The sequence below is a fragment of the Thalassophryne amazonica genome, chromosome 4 (assembly GCF_902500255.1).
Source record: "Thalassophryne amazonica chromosome 4, fThaAma1.1, whole genome shotgun sequence".
NCBI classification, from domain to species: Eukaryota; Metazoa; Chordata; class Actinopteri; order Batrachoidiformes; family Batrachoididae; genus Thalassophryne; species Thalassophryne amazonica.
In genome coordinates this window covers 82,307,465-82,322,187 of record NC_047106.1, presented here as the reverse complement: position 1 = coordinate 82,322,187, position 14,723 = coordinate 82,307,465, and the positions used below count along the sequence as shown (strand labels likewise).

General features: G+C 39.2%; 1 protein-coding gene across 4 annotated transcripts in view; it reads left to right on the top strand.

Moving 5' to 3' along the window:
* Window positions 1-1,429: 1,429 nt before the first annotated feature.
* The window catches only part of baz1b (bromodomain adjacent to zinc finger domain, 1B), an 81,667-nt gene continuing 68,373 nt past the window's right edge, over window positions 1,430-14,723 (top strand). For 2 of the 4 annotated variants that reach the window (XM_034168167.1, XM_034168166.1), the window contains exons 1-4: window positions 1,432-2,123; window positions 5,953-6,069; window positions 9,410-9,554; window positions 9,984-10,167. In XM_034168167.1, the coding sequence (XP_034024058.1) occupies window positions 2,005-2,123; window positions 5,953-6,069; window positions 9,410-9,554; window positions 9,984-10,167 (565 nt within the window). In that variant the 5' untranslated portion in view covers window positions 1,432-2,004. Of the gene's footprint in view, window positions 2,124-5,952; window positions 6,070-9,409; window positions 9,555-9,983; window positions 10,168-14,723 lie in introns of all 4 variants that reach the window. The other 2 variants (XM_034168170.1, XM_034168169.1) reach the window with 2 other exon arrangements.

Here is a 14,723-nt window from a genome sequence, read left to right as displayed (position 1 = left end):
TTTTAAGCCAATTTTATTGACAATTCAAGAACAAAATAATTGATAACACAAAAAAGAGAAAGAATATATACAACATAAATGACATTTCACAAATAAGAAACAATTTGAATATTGCCACAACAGGCAACAGAACTGAAGGATGACCAGTATACAAGTAAAGGACATATAGAAATAAATTAAATTTTACAAAAAAATATAAATAATAAAGTAAAATAAAAAGGCAAATAAAATCAATTTAAACTAGGGGTTTTCTGATAAGTTCAATTCGTTAAACAAACAATGCAGTTCCATGGCTTGATTTTTGTTCATAAATTTCACAGATGAGAAGTAGAGGCAGAGTTCCTTGTGAAAAGTGGAGAAGGATGGTTTTGTCTTCAGGAAACGGCACTTGTGAATGAAGAATTTACCCAACACAATTATTACAATTGTAATGTCTTTAAATGACGCCCTCCGCTGCCAACATTTTAAGACACACCAGTCTTAAGAGTTCAGTGGTCTTTCCTCGTCCCCTACCGTAGTTACAGTGACACCAAGAGAGCGCCACTGCCGCCTACTGTAGTGGATGTGCAATTACACTATTTTCTAGTACGGGGGAAAAAAAGCATGTTCCCCGCACACTGTAAGTTGATTTTTGGCTGTCAGCCCATCTCATTTCGCCAAAAATTAACTTCTCAAATTAATACACAGTCAAGAGTCCTTGCAGCACATTTAAGCAGCTTTTGTCGCCATCTAGCGGGAGATATGAGCATTTAAAAAAAAAGCTTTTATAAACGTGAGAAATGCATTTTTTATTTATTGCAGGCAGAGTTTTGACCTCCCAATATTAATGTATAAAAATTTTGATTTTGAGAGTTTTACAGTTCTTGAGTTTTAGGACGTGGAAGTTTTTGTCGTATGGACGGACGGAAGGACAGCGATTTCTCTTGACAAGCACAACTTATATTTATATGGGCATTTTAAAGCTTGATTTTGTGTTAAACAACTGATGCAGAAAAAAAAACCCGAACAAACACTCTCCCGAGCGCCACGAGCTTAGCTTAACGAGAGCGGCACTAGTTCCATACGTCACCAAAATGTTTATATAACTATGATACGGATTCCAGTGACAACATTGTGCGATGGGCGTGGTTTTATTAGAAGGCTACTGACAACAGCCAATCAAACGACGCGGCAGCCAAATTGCTTGAGGACACGTCACCGAAAGAGCGAGCCCGACCGTGAGCCCGACAACCAGCCTGAATTAGGCCGGATACTGGCGGCCATTTAGGAGTAGGAATTCCTACTCCTGAACGACCAATAGGAGAGCAGCGCTCGCGCCACACCAAAGTAAGGCTGACGTCAGCGTCTCGGCCGCCAACCAATCACAGGCTAGGAAAGAGAGTCGGGCTACGAAAGAGCGAGTGAACGTCCAGAGTGGGCGTGACCATAGGCTTGGCGTAGGGACGCCACTGCTTGCTGCCGGGGAAACGGCTCCGGAATCGTGCCGACGTACTAGAAACTCCCGCCATTTCAACGAGGAATTAACCTCTTGATTGATTCAGCTGAGTTTTTCAAAAGACTACTTTAACAGGAGGTTTACCATAAAAGAAAATTTGAAAATACTAACCGGCAAGACAATTGCATGCGAACAGGAGTCGTTTGCTTCGACTCACTTGCCACGAGTTTGATTTTGGTTCGGATAACAGTCCTTTTTTTCACTCCGAGAAGGTAAAAGTCTCTGGAGAGAAAGGACGAACCTTGTTCTATGAAAGCCTGTGCGGAGAAGGAGCATGGCCCCGTGAGGAGGCGACGAGGCGGACTGTTATTGTTTTATCAGCCTGCTAGCTAGGCAAGTAGCCGCTGAGCGCCGGGGCCCCGCCACACCGGCGGTAAAGTGAGCTGTGCTAACGCTAAGCTAGGAATTTGGTGGCATTCGGCTACATGATACGCACGTACTGGTGTTGTTGCGATTGAACTAACTTGCTGATAAACTAGATCTTAATTGTTGGCGTCAGTGCGTTTGAAATGGCACCGCTGCTGGGCCGGAAGCCTTACCCGCTGGCGAAGCCGCTGCTCGAGCCACCAGGCCCAGGTGAAGAGACGTACATCATCGAGCACACCAAGGAGGCCTTCAGGAACAAAGAGTATCCTTCAAGCATCACGCCGCTAACGTTGAGCAACCTACCCGCTGTTATGTTGCTAAGTGAACGATAAGACCGTTTTCGTGCGTAGAAGCTGCTAGTATTGCACATATAATAGGGTGTTCTGCCTTAATTCGTTTTTTTTCTTTCACGAAATGACCAACTCGCTGGCTAACGCTTAGCCGCTGTGCTAATCACGCCTTTGTAGCTAGCAAGGTAGCTCCATCAATATGTCAGCAAGAACATGATATTTCAGGGATGTCTAAATATTTCTGTTGCCGTTTTTTCTTGCTCTTCATCATTTGTGGCCCGGTTGTCGGTGTCTAACTATCAGTTAGCACGCTGTCGAACGTTAAGTGTCCTGTTTTGTTACAATGGCCTGTGATTTACACCTCAGCTGGTTGGTATTAGAACACACATTATGTAATGTTCCTAAGTTTGCTCAGTATGTTTGTATGTATGTATGTGTGTGCCTCAGTGGTTAAAGGGAGGGTTTTGCTTAAATCAGGTGAGCAGTGACGCAAGATTCACACTTTTTAAAATTGGCGTTGCTTCCTTCATGGTGTTTTTATATGGTAGTTTTCTTCATACTCTTGACACGATGATGAGACACTCATTACTTCAGGTTAATGGACACTGAAACGTATTGTTGTGTTTAGCTTTATTGCAAGGACGGTTATTCACCCATCCATGACACATTTTATACCATTATGTGCTGCAAATCTGTCAGAAGCAACATTTATCATCTCACTTGTTTACATTGGTGTTCGCATCGTTAAATGTTGGCATGGTGGCTTACAGTGATGCCTTACTGCAGAAGGGTCGTGGGATTACTTCCCATCCTTTCTGTTTGATGTTTGCATGTTCTTCCTGATCCATTCTGTAGTGTTCTCCATGTGCCTGTGTGGGTTTCCTCTGGGCGTTCCAGTTTCCTCCCACAATCAAAAACATGCTTATTTAGGGTCCACTCTTTTCTCTGCCCCTGACCGGCAGCAATTGAAGTCACCCCATTGTGTCTGTCTTACATTTCAATCATTTCTGTCACCCCACTTCATTTAGGTGAGGTCACCAAAGCGTGTTTTTTATATTTCTGTTACAGAAATGGAATTTTTTTTCCTTGATTGCAGGACCTATTGTAGTTAGCTATGATGCATGTAAAACGTATGAAGTGTTTTCTCAACACACGAATATATATATATATATATATATATACATAAAAAAAGTTTTTATATAGTTCCTCATTTTCCAGGATAATGTTCCCCTCATACTGAAAATTGACTGTGTAACGTAGATTCTTGGATAAGAGTTACTTTCACTAATCCAGGTCTTTGTATTTGTAAGCTTAGTTTGAGAACTTTGTCAGTGTTTGAACCATGGTTTTGTACTTCAAAGAGGAAATGTTCAAGGTAGCCTAACTGCTGTCCTTCACAAGTCCTTGTATAGTTTCAACAGTGAGTGTTTATTCTTCACAGCAGGTTTCTTCACAGTTTGGGTAACACTGCCTCTCTTATTATATAATATTTCCATCTTACAAGCGTTTCAAATAACAGTTTGAGCCTAGGTATCATGCTTATTTAAAAAAAAAAAAAGTAAAACGAGAAGGACTATTTTAAAGTCAGGAACCTACTGTTATGATGTATAGAACTGGGCAGTGCTCCCTGCTTCTCCCATCAATCGACTTTTTATGTGACAGTTACATTCCCCATCATCATCATCATCTCACTTACAAAACCAGAGTAAGAACAGTGTATTATGCCGCTGGCGTGTATAGTTTATTACATGAACATAATTGAAATATAAAACTACAAAATAAATACAATAAATAAAAACTACAGTGGGGTGACTTCACTATGAACCTATGATTTTTCCACTGTGTATCTCACGTAGAAAAAAATCAGTGTATAAATACACAGTGTAGGTGTGTAGGATCACAGTTTCAAAATTTTTATGTGCATTCAAGGTTCTCATTATTTTTAATCAACAGGTATAAAAGTGCGCACAAACAACTATAGAGTGCAAGGTGTTGAGTAATATGTAGTCATACTGCAGCGCTTCACCTTGGAGATAGAGGAAAAACCTATTCATAAATGCAAGAACATAGTTTCAGAAAGCAATGAGCTTTTAATTCTCAGTGATCAACATTGTAATTGAAATGTGGAAAAATTATCGTAAATCGGTGTCATATTTCAAAGGATGGTAGACTTTTGGGTCACTTTTGCCACATGATGGGCCCTTTTTTTGACATCAGTGGGCCTCTGTAAAGCTGAATGAAATAAATAATTCAAGATTAGGCATGTTCTCTCCCCCAATCTATTGTGAAGGTGTCCTGACACTTGCACGATTTTGATCTGCGCACTTCACCGTGATGATCTCCACCCTCTGTGTTCCCAGCTGGATGCAGCGCTTTGTTCCACTGGATGCCCCGTGTTGTGCACTGGACGCTACATATATAAAATTATTTTGTAGAGGTTTAATCATTTTCTGAGTTGGCTGTTGAAAACACCTAATTGCTTCCGGAATCACAGAGGACTGTTCCAGCTGCTGCTTTTGTCTCGTGTGCCCTTAATGAGATGGAGAGCACAGTTTGGAACCGTCTAAAAAGGTAACTACTAGTAATGCTTATATTGTAATAGCTTGGTAAAACAGTTGCATGTTCTTTCCTTCTTGTGAGTTGCTGTGATAGATTTTAACATCTCGTTATAATTGTTGAGTGTTGTTGAGTTGTATGATTGTTGATGAGCTGTGATGCGGTGCGCTGACGCAATCACTTGCACTCACACCCAGTGTTCACCTGAAGTAAATGTAATTAATGCGTGATGATTTTGAACATTTCATAATTTTCTTTGTGCACGAAGCTGCACACAGTTTTTCATTTTAATTTATATAGCACCAAATCACAACAAAGTTGCCTCAAGGCGCTTCACACAAGTAAGGTCTAACCTTACCAACCACTAGAGCAAGCACACAGGCGACAGTGGTAAGGAAAAACTCCCTCTGAGGAAGAAACCTGAAGCAGAAAAAAAAAAAAAATAGACCAGACTCAAAGGGGTGACTCTGCTTGGGCCATGCTAGCGACACAATTGACAAAACGAATATACTGGAAATTTTGACTGCTTTTTCCAGTAACGAGTAATCTAGAACGTTAATCTTTACAAATCAGTAATCAGATTAAAGTTACTTCTCCAAGTCACTGTGCGTTACTATTATTTTTGCATTGCGTGTCGATCGCAGCATTAAACTGGCCCACAGGCAGGAGGTCGTGGTTCGTCTGAACTGCCCACGTTGCCCACTTTCAGCGAGCTGCAAGCTTTTCATCCACAGTTTTGCTCTGAAGCTTCGAGCTGAAAAAAAATGGCCGTCATCTCTCAAAGTGCGGTGACAACAGCAAAAGTGTTTTCATTTTCATGTTGAGGTGGCAGGGGGTGTTGTCGGCACTTGCTGAGAGTAACTAGTAATCTAACGGAGTAATTGTTGAGTAATCAGTAATGTAACTAAATTACTTTTTCAAGGATAGTAATTGGATTACTTTTTCAAAGTAACTGTGGCAATACTGTGTGAATTTATCATCACGACAGGCCTAATTGACTCTTCATAATATAATTAGATCAGTTCACTTGCCCTTTTATTTATGCAGCCAGATCTTTTGATATGTTAAATTTTCAATTTGTATTAGTTAATAGTTACATTCTTACTATACATCACATTTTCAGCAGTACAGTGAACTGTATTTGGTTAATGGCTATGTAACACAAAATAGAATAATTGTGAGTCATGGTGGAGATGTCTTTAAGACAAATATGAAAATTGTGATTTCCTTGACTGAATGCTACAGAGAGTATGAGGCTCGCTTGCAAAGGTATAGTGAGCGCATATGGACATGCAAGAGTACTGGAAGCAACCAGCTTACACATAAGGAAGCATGGGACGAAGAACAGGAAGTCACAGAACTGTTAGTAGTACTGTTAGTTTTTGTATGTGCATGAACATAATGACTGTGAAGCTGTGTTTTTTGTTTTTTAAATCCTTGCTGGTTATTGTGAGGCCCTGGCTAAAATAATTAAATCACATTTGGCCTCTCGGAGAGAAGGTCAGTTGCCTCCCACCCAGTTAAAGATGCAAGGTTTGCTGTGACTGGATAAATGTGGTGCTCCTTCTCCCTTAATAGTTACAGAATGTGTGATTAAGTCATTCTGCTGAAAGTTCTTACATCCTGTTCTGCAGAGGTGAAACTGTTCAAATTAAACAGATTTTATTATTATTAAGTGTTAATGACAGCCCGCTTAGAATTATATAATTGCACATACAGTATATTTGCTGTTGAGATGACAAAATCAAACTATTACATGTGTGACTGAGACACATCTGTACTGTGAGCTCAGTTAAATCAGCCCAGAAACAGGCTCCCTCTACTGGTCAGTCTGTTCCTTGTGTTGTCGTGTGTGTGTGTGTGTGTGTGTATATATATATATATGTGTGTGTATATATATATATATGTGTGTGTATATATATATGTGTGTGTATATATATATATATATATATATATATATATATATATATATATATATATATATATACACACACACACACACTAGTGTGTGCTGGGTGTTGTTGAAGGGTTAAAAGAATCCTGCTGTAATTACAACTACAGTGAGAGAAACCCTGCGGCGAATTGATATGGCTAAATTGTGCCTCAGTAATAGGGCGTTAATGTTGATCTTAATCTGCCATGATTTTTATATTGAGATAAGCATGACTCTTGCACCACATACAAAGTACCAGTATTTGGTTTTTGTCTACTGTTGAAGTTGGTGTGATTGTCTGCTAATAGCTGTTATGGGAGAGCATGAAATGTTTTGCCTGTAATGTCTTATTTATTCCATCCTGTCCAGTGCTATCCGTAACATGGGTTATACAGTCTTATAATATATAATGAACATGAAAAAAAAATCTCAGAATAACTTTTTGCCTTTATTTTTACCCTGTTTGAAATGGGAGAGATTTGTAGTCCTTATCAAATTACATATTTTAAAATATGGTCAGAATTGAACACAAACAACCAAAAATACTTTCATAAAGTGAAATAAAAATGAGTAGCTATAAAATCAATGCTGGACATGGTTATTGGCAGCCTTTGATGAATTTACAATGACTTTTACAGCAGGTTTTCTTTGTACAGCTCAAGGGATGGATACATGAACACGTAAGAAGTTCTGATACTTCTTGGTAAATCTGTCTGGAGTAGGTACCATATTTTCCAGAGTATAAGTCGCACCCATCAAAAATGCCTCTTACAGAGGAAAAAAAAATCAGTCACACTGGTGTACAGTAGTGTTCAGAATAATAGTAGTGCTATGTGACTAAAAAGATTAATCCAGGTTTTGAGTATATTTCTTATTGTTACATGGGAAACAAGGTACCAGTAGATTCTCACAAATCCACCAAGACCAAGCATTCATGATATGCACACTCTTAAGGCTATGAAATTGGGCTATTAGTAAAAAAAAAAAAAAAAAAAAAAAAAGAAAGTAGAAAAGGGGGTGTTCACAATAATAGTGTCGCATTCAGTCAGTGAGTCCGTCAATTTTGTGGAATAAACAGCTGTGAATCAGGTGTCCCCTATTTAAGGATGAAGCCAGCAACTGTTGAACATGCTTTTCTCTTTGAAAGCCTGAGGAAAATGGGACGTTCAAGACATTGTTCAGAAGAACAGCATAGTTTGATTAAAAAGTTGATTGGAGAGGGGAAAACTTATACGCAGGTGCAAAAAATTATAGGCTGTTCATCTACAATGATCTCCAATGCTTTAAAATGGACAAAAAAAAAACCAGAGACGTGTGGAAGAAAATGGAAAACAGCCAGCAAAATGGATAGAAGAATAACCAGAATGTCAAAGGCTCGCTCACCCAATGATCAGCTCCAGGATGATCAAAGACAGTCTGGAATTACCTGTAAGTGCTGTGACAGTTAGAAGACGCCTGTGTGAAGCTAATTTATTTGCAAGAATCCCCCGCAAAGTCCCTCTGTTAAATAAAAGACGTACAGAAGAGGTTACAATTTGCCAAAGAACACATCAACTGGCCTAAAGAGAAATAGAAGAATATTTTTTGGACTGATGAGAGTAAAATTGTTCTTTTTGGGTCCAAGGGCTGCAGACAGTTTGTGAGACGACCCCCAAACTCTGAATTCAAGCCACAGTTCACAGTGAAGACAGTGAAGCACGGTGGTGCAAGCATCATGATATGGGCATGTTTCTTGTACTATGGTGTTGGGCCTGTATATCGCATATCAGGTATAATGGATCAGTTTGGCATGTGTCAAAATACTTGAAGAGGTCATGTTGCCTTATGCTGAAGAGGACATGCCCTTGAAATGGGTGTTTCAACAAGACAATGACCCCAAGCACACTAGTAACCAAGCAAAATCATGGTTCCAAACCAACAAAATTAATGCCTTGCAGATGTGACGAAATCTTGAAAAACTGTGGTTATACAACTAAATACTAGTTTAGTGATTCACAGGATTGCTAAGAAAGCAGTTTGAGCATAATACATAGTTTTGAGTTTGTAGTGTCAACAGCAGATGCTACCATTATTGTGAACACCCCCTTTTCTACTTTTTTTTTACTAGTAGCCCAATTTCATAGCCTTAAGAGTGTGCATATCATGAATGCTTGTTCTTGTTGGATTTGTGAGAATCTACTGGTACCTTGTTTCCCATATAACAATAAGAAATATACTCAAAACCTGGATTAATCTTTTTGGTCACATAGCACTACTATTATTCTGAACACTACTGTACAAGTTGCACCAGGTTATAAGTTGCCAGAAGGGCATCCGGCGTAGAACTTGTGCTAATTCATTATGCAGATCCACCTGGGATGTGTTGTGGTGACCCGAGTGCAAAACTATCATATAAAATATGGTCGTTTTTAAAAATAGAGTGCCTGCAGGAAAGAGACTAGTGGGGGAAGACGTCCATGATAAGACCACTCTGATGGAGTTGGGGTCTTCAACTCCAGTCCTCGAGGGTCAGTGTCCTACATGTTTTAGAGCCCTCTCTGGTCCAACACACCTGAATAAAAAATGGCTGAATTACCTCCTCAGTATGCAGTCAAGTTCTCCAGAGTGCTGCTAATGACCTCAATAATTGACTCAGGTGTGTTGAAGCAGAGACAAATCTGAAAGTTACAGGACACTGGCCCTCAAGGACTGGAGGTCTAACATTTTCTTTTTAAGGAAGTCTTTTCTGTTTGTACATAAAATTTTACATTATTGGTGATCTCTGTGCAGGCTACAAGATGAGTATCCCCAATGGTTTGAGAAGCCAGTGCTGGAGATGGTCCACCACAACACGGTGTCTTTAGACAAGCTGGTTGAAATGGCTTGGATGGAAATCCTGACAAAGTATGCTGTGGGTGAAGAGTGTGACTTCCTGGTCAGTTCACCATCATATGCATCTGAATTTTCCTTATGACTGTTCTTTCTTAACTGTGACGAATACAGCAGAAAATCAACAATATACTTGTCTGTAGGGCTCTGTTATTTGGAAGGAAGTACTGCATCAAAAAATGTACTGGTAGGATTGATTTTATTAGGGATTTTAAAGTGCTTGAGACTTAAGTGTAATTCACATTTTTTTTCATGATTCATACATGGTTTATCTTGTAGAATTGATTTTTGTGCTGCTTTCTGTACTAGCTAATGATTTTTGGAAGCTTAAACATCGTATGGTTTCCATTTGCAACTGTAGTGCCACAGAATTTAGTTTTAGTGTCATAATAAAGTAACTGGGGGGTGGAGCAACCTGCATGGTTTGGCAGGTTTTCCACACAGTGCCATAGCTATTGTTTTATTTTTGTTTCAGGTGGGCAAGGATAAAAGTTTGCGAGTAAAGGTGATAAAGATTCATCCCCTAGAAAGCCAAGAGGGTGAGATCAGTGAGAAGAAACTTGATGGTGCCTGTGACTCGCCATCCAGTGACAAGGAGAATGCGAGTCAGGAAAACCAACGAAAGGAACCTAGAGACGAGAACCGTAGGGACAGTCTCAGTAAGTATCATGAATGCATTAAGGATTACAGTGCTCTTAAACCTCGTGAATTAGATGTAAAAGCTAGAACACCATGCTAGTACAGCGCAACACGAGTTTACAATTCCACAAATTTTTTTTTACCTTGGAAAATATTTTCAAGGTCAAAACCCTGTTAGAAGTGGCTTTTCATGAACTAAAATATAATACAAAATATAGATCAAAATGGCTTTTCACTGTTAAAATCCATTATCTGCTAAATCTGCAATACAGATCAGATTCGACTCAAACTTAGTCTATTCATTGAGAGTTCCAGTTTGCTCCTCATTGTTAAACATATAATGTAAAATATACATTAAGTGGTGTTTTCAAAGTTAAATTGGCCGCCAAGTCTATAATCTGGATATTTCCTGACTTTGCCCTTTGAACTATGACCTTGAAAATTAAATCACTTCTTGCCTATCAGGATATGAATCTTCAATAAAAAAAAAAAAAAAATCATAAAGATATATGGAAAATAGTGGGCTCCAGGCTGTTCACAAACGGGGTCGAAAACAATCTCTGCCAGAGGTTATGATACTAAATAATTTGACTTATGTTGGACGACTGTTACTTTTTTTATTGATTTCGAAAAATGGCTGTTTACATTTGTGATGGAATATTAGAGCCACATTAAGAATTTATTTTTAATTACTGCATTTTAAGACTCAAATAAAAAAGGTACCGAATAAAACTAAGGAACATGCTTTACTGGAACAGATCTGGGAATCCCTAAACAGGAATATACACGAGTATGAAGATCAAACGGCCTTCATTTGTTGTTGATGTTGCTGGCGTAGCAAAAACAGAGCGACAGTACTTTGATCAGTGCCGTCTATGTGGAAACAGGCTTATAGAATGGTCGTCCATACTGGTGGAAGTTCACTGTATGGGAAGGCAGTCTAATGTGCAACAGTTTACATGAGCATACAGTCCATAGAAACAGGCAGAGGTTCAAAACATAAACATACCTAGGGATGGGTGTTGATAGGATATTATCTATCGATGCCATTATTGATTCCCCTTATCGATACCGTTTGTGAAGTTGTGTACTAAAAGTAGGCTTTACAGGTTTTCTATGCCAACAACATTATTGAGTCTTATAGTAAATAAATATGAAATAGGTCACTGGATCCTTGATGTCTGGACATAAATAAAAACAATCTAAGATCCTTTATTTATTTTTATTTATATAATGATAATGGCAACAACAACAATAATAGTAATGATGGCTAATAATGCTACAACACAATTTTAGAGAAACAGACAAAAAGAACCTTCCATCCATTTTCTTCCGCTCTATCCGGAGTCGGGTCGCGGGGGCAGCAGCTCAAGCAAAGCCGCCCAGACCTCCCGATCCACACACACCTCCCCCAGCTCCTTTGGGGGAACCCCAAGGCGTTCCCAAGCCATCTGAGAGACATAGTCCATCCAGCGTGTCCTGGGTCTTCCCCGGGGCCTCCTCCTGATGAGACGTGCCCGGAACACCTCTCCAGCAAGGCGTCCAGGGGACATCCGGAAAAGGTTCCCGAGCCACCTCAACTGGCTCCTTTCGATGTGGAGGAGCAGCAGCTCGATTCAAAGCTCCTCCCGAGTGACCGAGCTTCTCACCCTATCTCTAAGGGAGCACCCAGCCACCCTGCGGTGGAAACTCATCTCGGCCTCTTGTACTCGCGATCTCGTTCTTTTGGTCATGAGCCAAATCTCATGACCATAGGTGAGGATCGGAACGTAGATCGATCGGTAAATCGAGAGCTTGGCCCCCCTACTCAGCTCTCTCTTCACCACAATGGTCCGATACAGTGACCGCATCACTGCAGATGCTGCACCGATCCGTCTGTCGATCTCACGCTCCATCCGTTCCTCACTCATGCACAAGACCCCGAGATACTTAAACTCCTCCACTTGAGGCAAGGACACTCCACCGACCTGAAGACGACAAAGCACCTTTTTCCGGTCTAGAACCATGGCACCCGATGGAGCGTGTAGAGCTGGACCAGTGTGCTGCGACCAGGATGAAAACCACACTGCTCCTCCTGAATCCGAGGTTCGGCGATAAAACCAACTATCAGTGAACATAAATAAGTGTTTCCTGTGAACACCTAGTGACTCTTACATCTCTGCTTCATCCCAGTTTTAAGTTTAATGACAATTTGTTTTGTCAAATCACATCTAAGCTGTGTTTTTACACAAGATAAAAATAAAATGCAGTAAACTGCACATTTGTCTTTTTTTCATGAAAATATCTTATTAAAGATCAACATATTACACTTTAGTCAGGCCCTTAAAATGCTTTCGTCGACTCTTGCTGTAATATGTTGTCAGTGCTTGAGATAATTGCTGTAGGCATCTAAAAATGCTTATCAGGTGAAACCTGATGGAAATCTCTTTGTGGTGTGCGGGTTATGTATGTATGTGCAAAATAAAACAAAACACTACTCCAGGTATGTTTTTGACGAGAATATAACATCATAACTTTGTTACAAGCTCAAACGTTGATGTTGCGTGATCAAGGCCGTTAATAACTCACTTAAAGAAATAATGGCAAAAAAAAAAAGACTGAAAAAATAATCGACCGATTAATCGGTCAAGTATTTATTTATTTATTTATTCTATTTTATTATTTAATAACACTACTTCTGGTCTTGGTAAAATGAAATTTGGGGTTCCACAGGGGTCTGTGTTAGGCCCCTTGCTTTTCACACTTCTCCTACCGTGGTCCGACTCTTTGGAACGATCTACCTGCTGTTATTCGGCAGTCTGACACGGTGGAGACTTAAATCAAGACTGAAAACCCACTTTTTTAGACTGTCTTAGCATTAATTTAATTTGTTTGTGTTTGCTTTGTAATTTCCTTTTTTATTTTTCTGTGTTTTATCTTTTTATTGTGCTTTTCTTGCTTTTAATTTTGATTTTAGATTAATTTGTGGTGTTGTGAATTGTGTGAAGCGCCTTGGGGCGACTTTGTCGTTAGTTGGCGCTATATAAATTAATAAATTTAAATTGAATCAATTACTAAAATAATCGTTAGTTGTAGCCCTAGTTTGTTTTACGAGTGAGAGCATTTTACCAATTAAATGTGAATAAGCCAGTTTTGAGTTTGTCAGTGCGCATGCCTTTTCAAAACAGGTGACAGTGTTACTTTGTGCACAGCAGAACAACGTTGTCAGTTTCTTTAGGCCCTAATTTTGTATTTTATTGACTGTACAGCCAGCGACACAGCATCCTTTTGGCGCATTTACCGAATTAGAACCGAACAAAGTACTACAGAAGACAAGGACTTTTTACTTGGCAGTTTAAAGTGAGTTTTCTTTGTTTCAGAGGGCTTCATACCTATTAAAATTCACCAGAAAATACAAAATTTGACTTGCTCTTTTAAAAAATTTCTGTGGGAAGATCCCCCAGGCCCCCCATAATCAATACTGTGTTTTTACTTCACAGATTGAAGTGAGTTTTATTTGTTTCAAAGGGTTTCATACCCATTAAAATTCACCAGAATACACAAAATTTGACTTTGAAATATTATGGGGGAGCACCCCCAGACCCCCCAGAATCAAGACTACACCCTGCGCCCCACCACCCTTTTATGTAGCATTATGTTCAGGTTTTGTATTCTTTTTATGCTTTGTCTGTCTCTCCTTAGAGGCTAGTTAGAATAATTTGTGTACTATATAATGTTTTTTTTTCCCTCAATAAATATAATAGAGTGTGTGCCCCCACTAGGCCACATTTTAAGGAATTGCTGGCATTGATTTTTGCCAAGAAAAAATTTTAGTCGGATGAAAATTTATTGCTTTAACCCATGACATAAAGAAATGCCCAACAAACACCTCCCAAAACAATGGTCACTCTGAAGGACCGATAAGGGAATCGTTAAGCAAAAAGGCTATTGATGTTGGATCGAATCATTTCTTAACGATACCCGAAAAGAACCGGTTCCCGATACCCATCCCTAAACATACCTGTAGCATAATTTCACTGTAAGAGCTGAGAACACAAAAAACTGTAAGCTAACAAAAGCTGACATCCACACTCTTAACACCCGTCTACTTGAAAATCTTAGCAAACTCAACAAATGTACATATTAGTAACACAGATATTCAAACTGTTTTCTTATTTACATATGAACATACCTTGTTCCTCTAACAAGGGGCAGCTAAGAATTAAATACATTTTCATTTTGCTCCGTCACTTTTCTTTCACGTCTCTTAATGCTGTTAAGCTAACTCGCGCCAACAGTTAAAAACAGGAAGTACTCTCTGCAAAATAAAAGCGTTGAATCTTAAACAGGAAGTTAACCGTAGCTGATAGTAAATAAAGGCAATAAGCACCAAATTAAAATACAAGCAAAGACATAAATGCACTTAGGGTTATTTACAGAACCACAACCATATTGATCCATGAATGTATTTAAAAATAGTTTAACACATTAGGATTGCTCTTTAAAATAAGGAAATAAGCGTTGGAGTGTTTTTGTTTTTGGCCCTGCCACATTTGTATTTGGAAACATTTTCTCAAAGACACACAGGAGGATGTTT